This window comes from Cebus imitator, unplaced genomic scaffold (assembly GCF_001604975.1).
Source record: "Cebus imitator isolate Cc_AM_T3 unplaced genomic scaffold, Cebus_imitator-1.0 Scaffold190, whole genome shotgun sequence".
NCBI lineage: Eukaryota > Metazoa > Chordata > Mammalia > Primates > Cebidae > Cebus > Cebus imitator.
The window spans coordinates 834,590-842,441 of NW_016107505.1; the positions used below are offsets into that span (position 1 = coordinate 834,590).

General features: G+C 43.8%; 1 protein-coding gene across 1 annotated transcript in view; it reads left to right on the top strand.

The window, feature by feature from the left end:
* The window catches only part of LOC108316657 (bile salt sulfotransferase-like), a 17,402-nt gene that overhangs the window by 7,190 nt on the left and 2,360 nt on the right, over nucleotides 1-7,852 (top strand). Inside the window, exons 3-5 of the mRNA XM_017546615.2 lie at nucleotides 595-721; nucleotides 1,942-2,036; nucleotides 3,915-4,095. Coding sequence (XP_017402104.1) covers nucleotides 595-721; nucleotides 1,942-2,036; nucleotides 3,915-4,095 — 403 coding nt within the window. The remainder of the gene's footprint in view (nucleotides 1-594; nucleotides 722-1,941; nucleotides 2,037-3,914; nucleotides 4,096-7,852) is intronic.

A 7,852-nucleotide genomic window follows, 5' to 3' on the forward strand; every position in this document is an offset into this window, starting at 1 on the left:
AATTTTAGGATAAGATACTCTTTTTTTTTTTTTTTTTTTTTTTTTGTTTTTGTTTTTTTGAGGCAGGGTCTCACTCTGTCACCCAGGCTGGAGTGCAGTGGTGTGACCTCGTCTCACTGCGTCCTCCGCCTCCTGGATTCAGTTCTCCTGCCTCAGTCTCCCCAGTAGCTGGAATTACAGGCACATGCCACCACAACCAGCTAATTTTTGTATTTTTAGCAGAGAGAGGGTTTTGCTGTGTTGGCCAGGATGGTCTGGATCTCTTGACCTCATGATCCCCTCACCTCGGACTCCCAAAGTGCTGGGATTACACCAGCCGGCCAGATTTTTCTTCATGTAGTGAAACATGGCGACTATGACTACTTAATTAAATCTGCTCAAAGTTAAGAACAACTTAGCATATTTATCTAAGAGCAAAGGGAATGGTGGAAGGGGAGGGGAGCTTGTATTGAAGACTGAAGACGTCTGTTTTATGATCCCAGCTGTGTTTCCACAGATGAGTAGATTGGGTTTGACATGTGAGGACATGTGGAACGCTGAGGAGAGCAGACAGAGATATGAACTGCACTTTCATAAATTTCCTTTCTCTTTTAGGTTGTTTATATCCTAAGGAATCCAAAAGATATTATTACATCTCTTTATCATGTATCAAGAGGATTCGTTTGTAAGAAGCAACCAGAGAATTTTGATGAATTCTTGAACCAGTTTATCAAAGGTGATGGTAAGTAAACCCAAACCTCTCATTTTAAAATTTTGGAATAATAATAATCAGCGTAACGTCAGAAATATGATTCGTGATGCATTGTTTTTAAAAAGTAAATCTATCGTCTATAAATCTTTAAAATCTACCCAGTGTCTTAAGAAGAATTTAGTAGGAGGCCAGAGATAATATGATTTAAAAAAATTTTTACTTGTTTTAATTTAAATTTAAATTTTTTTTTTTTTTTTTTTTTTTTTTTTTATGTTTTTTTTTTTTTTTTTTTTTTTTTTTTTTTTTTTTTTTTTTTGAGATGGAGTCTTACTTTTTCACCTGCTTGGAGTATAGTTGTGCGATCTCAGCTCACTACAGCCTCCACCTCTCAGGTTGAAGCAATTCTCCTGCCTCAGCCTCCCGAGTAGCTGAGACTACAGGCATGTGCTACCACACCAGGCTAACTTTTGTACNTTTTAGTAGAGACGGGGTTTCACCATGTTGACCAGGATGGTCTCGATCTCTTGACCTCGTGATCCACCCGCCTCGGCCTCCCAAAGTGCTGGGATTACAGGCTTGAGCCACTGCGCCCAGCCAGTTTGTCAGTTTTTTAAAAACTCTTTTTTGGTCCTGTAATGTTAAAAATGTATATTCGTATTTTAATCTTTTATTCATCCCATCAGGGTTTTGAATCATAGTGAGAAAGGGTTCTTTATGGTCGAGTGTGGTGGCTCACACCTATAATTTCAGCACTTTGGGAGGCCGAGGCGGGTGGATCGCCTGAGATCGGGAGTTCGAGACCAGCCTGGCCAACATGGTGAAACCCCATCTCCACTAAAAATACAAAAAATTAGCTGGGAGTAGTGAAAGTCGTCTGTAATGCCAGTTGCTTGGAAGGCTGAGGCAGGAGAATCACCTGAACCTGGGAGGCGGAGGTTGCAGTGAGCAGAGATCATACCACTGCGCTCTAGCCTGGGCGACAGAGTGAGACTCTGTCTCAAAACAAAAACAAAAAAGCCAAGTGGTAAGAATGAGTATAGCTTTTTTCTCAGTATATGGAGAAAATGTGTCTTAGATTTGTTGATTTATTTAATTATTTTGTTTTAATCTTCTAAAGAAAAGGCTTGGCATCATTTACCTAATATATTCCACAAAACACATATGATCTTCACTAAGGAATGGCAATACATATTTATGGGTATGAGTTTGAGAGAAATCATAGCCTTTATCTCTTTTTCCTGTCATCGTAGTGCATTATGGATCTTGGTTTGATCACACCCTTGGATGGATAAAGAAGAGAGACATGGGGTCCTTCCTATTAATTTTCTATGAGGAGCTGCAGAGGGTAATTCCCTTTTACTGTCACTCCCAGAGTTAGGCATATTTCCTCTCCCCTCCTAGATTCCTCATCTATTCCTCTAGGCAGAGTCATTCATGAGGAGCAGTGAGTGTAATGGTGAAGATCTTGATTTCATTAGTGAGGCTTTGTGCCATTGACTGGGAAACTTTGGTGAGCTCTAAACCACTCTGTGCCTCAGTGTCCGCATTCCTGAACCTGGATAACGATAGTAACTAACTTACTGAACTGTGAGAATAAAACCGAAGTATTTAGAATAGTGTCTGGCATGGTGTGTATGTTAGCTGCGTCACTATTACAGACATATGCTTCTTCCAAATATATCTCCAATTTTAGGATAAGATACTCTTTTTTTTTTTTTTTTTGAGACGGAGTTTCGCTCGTTACCCAGGCTGGAGTGCAATGGCGCGATCTCGGCTCACCGCAACCTCCGCCTCCTGGGTTCAGGCAATTCTCCTGCCTCAGCCTCCTGAGTAGCTGGGATTACAGGCACGCGCCACCATGCCCAGCTGATTTTTTGTATTTTTAGTAGAGACGGGGTTTCACCATGTTGACCAGGATGGTCTCGATCTCTTGACCTCGTGATCCACCCACCTCGGCCTCCCAAAGTGCTGGAATTACAGGCGTGAGCCACCGCGCCCGGCAAGATACTCTTTTATTATTTATTTATTTATTTTTTTGTTTTTCTAAGATGGGGTTTCACCCTGATGGCCAGGCTGGTCTTGAACTCCTGACCTCAGGTGATCCACCCACCTTGGCCTCCCAAAGTGCTAGGATTACAGGCGTGAGCCACCGTGCCCGGCAGGATAAGGTAATCTTGTGGAGCGGGGCCAGAATGGCATCCTGGCACATCTCCTAGTCTCTTTGCTTATGCGTACTTCCCAAGCAGCATAATATGTACTTTTTACTGGGAGATTATTTACAGAAAGGTGACTTCCACCTGAAAACTCCTACATCTCATCAATAAGTTCTATGAAAGCACTGATACTTATCTCCAACTTGAGACCCACAGACAGTGGAATTGACTACAGGACTGCTGAGCCAGGCACAAGCCATTTCACATACACTTTCAGACGCTGTTCCTGGTGACAGCCCTCAAGTTAGAGTTTGCAGAAGAGCAGGCCTTGGAGGGGAGCGATGGCAGGAATCCAAGCATTGTAGGCTGGGTGCAGCCTTTCTGGTGCCAATAGCGACAGCCATTTGGAATAGTAACTTTCCAAATGTGCCTCTGTCAGCCCATTGAATCCAGTGGCCATTGAAGTGTCAGGTTCACTTGGGTCATGTAGAGCTATTTTAGGAAGTTGTCGGCCCGTGGGAAAGCTCCATTTCCCAGCCCCCACCTTGCATCTAGATAGGGGAATATGTCTTGGTTTTGCCAATGGAATCTGCCAATGAAAAGTTGGTGTCACTTCGGGGCAGACGAGATACAGAAAGGGGCGCTTCTTGTCTGTGTTATCGCTCCCCATCCACCAATGGAAGATACGGAAGTGCAGACATACATGAAGGATAGAGCCACAAAACGGCTGGAGATTAGCACCGTCCATGGTCATACTAAAATCCATGTGACTAGCAGAATCCGCACTAAACTTTATGTGTGCAAGAAAACAGCTTAGTGCTGAATGTCAGGAGTTGAAGGCAAGTTATCACGTCAGCTCATGTTAGCTTCCCATACAACCCTCATAATTAACTGACGTGGTAGACACTTTTGTAATTTCCATTTCACCGTCCTGAACGTGGACGCCTATAGGAAGCCAGAAATTGCAGAGGGTTATGTAGGTATGTGTTTGGCCTTGGCTAGAACTCAAGCGCCTGCTCCACAATCAGTTCTTGTAGCCACCGTCTACTGACAGTATTTTCTTTCTGTAGGACCCCAGGGGCAGTGTGGAGAAGATTTGTCAATTTCTTGGTAAAAAGTTGAAGCCAGAAGAAATTGATTTAGTCATCCAAAACAGTTCTTTCTCCGCCATGAAAGAGAACAAAATGTCTGACCATTTTGCCATGGACGGTCGTATGCAGAAAGTAATCATTGCGCCAATGCTGAGAAAGGGTAAGAGGAGGTGGTTGGAGGGGCAATGCTGTATTCTAGGCATAATCGTCTTTTTAAAAACATTTATTTATTTATTTACTTATTATACTTGAAGTTCTGGGGTACATGTGCAGATTGTGCAGGATTGTTACATAGGTATACACATGCCATGGTAGTGTTTGCTGCATCCATCACCCCGTCATCTACATTAGGTATTTCTCCTAATGCTATCCCTCCCCAATCCCCCCACCCGCTGCCATTCCTCCCCTACCCCCCACCCCCCAGGCCCCAGTGTGTGATGTTCCCCTCCCTGTGTCCGTGTGTTCTCATTGTTCAACACCTACTTATGAGTGAGAACATGCGGTGTTTGGTTTTCTGTTCTATGTCAGTTTGTTGAGAATGATGGTTTCCAGTTTCATCCATGTCACTGCAAAGGACATGAACTCATCTTTTTTTATGGCTGCATAGTATTCCATGGTGTATATGTGCCATCATTCTGTTATAAAGACGCATGCACACGTATGTTTATTTCTGCACTGTTCACGATAGGAAAGACTTGGAACCAACCCAAATACCCATCAATGATAGACTGGACAAAGAAAATGTGGCACATACATTGTCTTTTAACATTCATGTATAGCACAAGACATGGAAACAGATGTGTTTGAGTCTTGACTATCCCATGCTCCATTTTTGAGGAGATTGGTTATTTCTGGAATAAATATGAAAATGGGCCCGAAAATACTAGAGGAAGAAAGGGTTGGAAGATACATTGCTCATCTTGTCTTCCTCTGAACAGTAATTGCCTCTGTCAGGATAATAGAGAGCCCGGAACATCAGTGCCCCCGGCAGATCTTTGTTTGTTAGATGCTCTGGGTGGTCTTTACTGCTTTAACTTTTCATTTTGAAGGAATTGTAGAGTCCCAGGAAGTTGCAAAAATAGTACAAGAGGTCCTGTGTGTCCTTCACCCGGTGTCCCCCAGTGGCAGCGTTTTCACAAGTATAGTACTGCATGAAAACCAGGAGGCTGGGCGTGGTGGTTCATGCCTGTCATCCCAGCACTTTGGGAGGCCGAGGCAGGCAGGTCACCTGAGGTCAGGAGTTCAAGACCAGCTTGGCCGACATGGTGAAACCCTGTCTCTTCTAAAAATACAAAAAATTTAGCCAGCTATGATAGTGCACACCTGTAATCCCAGGTACTCAGGAGGCCGAGGCAGGAGAATTGCTTGAAGCTGGGAGGCGGAGGTTGCAGTGAGCTGAGATGGCGCCACTGTACTCCAACGTGGGCAACAAGAATAAAAGTCTGTCTCAAAAACGGACGAACAAACAAACGAACCAACAAACAAATAAACAAACAAAACAAAACACCAGGAAACTGACATCACAGAATCCACAGACCTTATGAAGATGTAGCGTTTTTTATTTTTATTTTATTCTTAAAGACGGGGTTTCACCATATTGGTCAGGCTGATCTTGAACTCCCGACCTTGATCCACCTGCCTTGGCCTCCAAAGTGCTTGGATTACAGGCGTGAGCCACCACGCCTGGCCGATGTAGCTAGTTTTACATGCACTCGTGTATGTGTGTATATTTCTATGACATTATGTCACATATATCGATTCATGGGATGCCACCACCATGAAGATGCGGGTCTATTCCATCGCAACAAAGGTCTCTCACGTTTCCCTTTACAGTCATATCCACCATCTCCCAGCGTCACCCATAACCCCTAGTGATCACTAACCTGTTTAACGTACTTATAATTCTGTCATGTTGTGAATGTTATGTAAATGGAATCATACTGTAGATAACTTTTGGATATTTTGTTTTCATTCAACATTGTAGCTTGGAGATACATTCAAGTTTGTGCAGGTACCAATTGTTCTTCCTTTATATTGCTGAGTGGTATCCCATGGGGGTGAATATAGCACAGTTTGCTTAACCATCCACCTATTGAAGAACGTTTGGATTGTTTACATTGTTTCCTGCTACAAATAAAGCTGCTATTACTAGTCATGTATGGGTGGGCACAGGGACTACGCCTGTAATCCCAGCACTTTGGGAGGCCGAGGTGGGCGGATCACCTGAGTTCAGGAGTTCGAGACCAGCCTGGCTAACATGTGAAACCCCTTTACAAAATATAAAAAAATTAGGCGTGGTGGCGTGGGCCTGCAATCCCAGCTACTTGGGAGGCTGAAGCAAGAGAATTGCTTGAATTCAGGAGACAGAGGTTGCAGTGATCCGAGATGGTGCCATTGCACTCTAGCTTGGGCAATAAGAGCAAAACTCCATCTCAGAAAAAAAAAAAAAAAGTCATGTACAAGTTTTGGTTTGGACATGCATTTTTATTTCTCTGGGATAAATGGCCAGGGGTATAATTGCTGTGCCATATAATAAGCAAATGGTTAGTTCTAAAATAAACTGCTGTTTTTTGGAGTGGCTGTACACTTGTACCAATGACATGCAATGAATGGTCTTTAGAGATATAATTCACTCAACAAAAATGTAAGGTGTCGGCTGGGCGTGGTGGCTCACACCTGTATTCCCAGCACTTTGGGAGGCCAAGGCATGTGGATCACGAGGTCAGGAGTTCGAGACCAGCCTGGCTAACATGGTGAAACCCGTTCTCTACTAAAAATATACACACACACACAAAAAATGAGCTGCTCATGGTGACAGATGCCTGTAATCCCAAATACTTGGGAGGCTGAGGCAGGAGAATCGCTTGAACCCAGGAGGTGGAGGTTGCAGTGAGCCGAGATCGCACCACTGTACTCCAGCCTGGGTGACAGAGCAAAACTCTGTCTCTGAAGAGAAAAGAAATAAAAAATTTAAAACTATAAGGTGTCTAGCATCACAAATTCGAGGCAGCAGATACTTGGTTATGCAGAATGCAAAATGTGATCACTTTCACCATAATGACACCTAACCTTACTCTAGAGCCCTCATCTTATTTTTGTTTTTTGAGACAGGGTCTCACTCTGTTGCCCAGGCTAGAGTGCAGTGAGGCAGTCATAGTTCACTGCAGCCTTAAACTCCCAAGCTCAAGCAATTCTCTTGCCTCAGCCTCTCAGGTAGCTGGGACCACAGGTGTGCACCACCATACCTAGATATTTCTTTCTTTCTTTCTTTTTTTTTTTTGTAGAGACAGGGTTTTGCTATGTTGCTCAGGCTGGTGTGGAACTCCTGGGCTCAAGTAATCCTTCCGCCTCAGTCTCCCAAAGGAAAAATCAGTGATTGCTGGGGATTGAGGTCGGGTTGGGTAGAATTGCTGAGATTGCAGGTGTGAGTCACTGCGCTGGGCCATGCTTTTGATGGGTTCTTTCATTCAGGCTATGCTTTTCCTCATGCCTACCTTGATCTCATTTTGCCTCTCTAGGCCTGGCTGCCTTCATACCAAAGCTTCCCTCCATCAGGTCATTTCTTCTTTCCTAGATTATGCCAGCCGGGGATAGGGTCGTGGAGTAGTAACTGCATTTGGGGAGTTCTGGGACTATTTCCAGAAAATATAAAATGATTTGCTCCTACTCAAAAACCTCAAACCTATAAATAGATTGCTTCAGATGAGGGAAGTAGAGCTTTTAATTCCCTCATCTCAGTAAACTGTAGAACGAAACATAAATGCCTGATTTCTCACTTGCTGAATATAAATCATAGAAAATACTGAAAATTGGCCGGGCGCAGTGGCTCAAGCCTGTAATCCCAGCACTTTGGGAGGCCGAGGCGGGTGGATCACGAGGTCAAGAGATCGAGACCATCCTGGTCAACATGGTGAAAC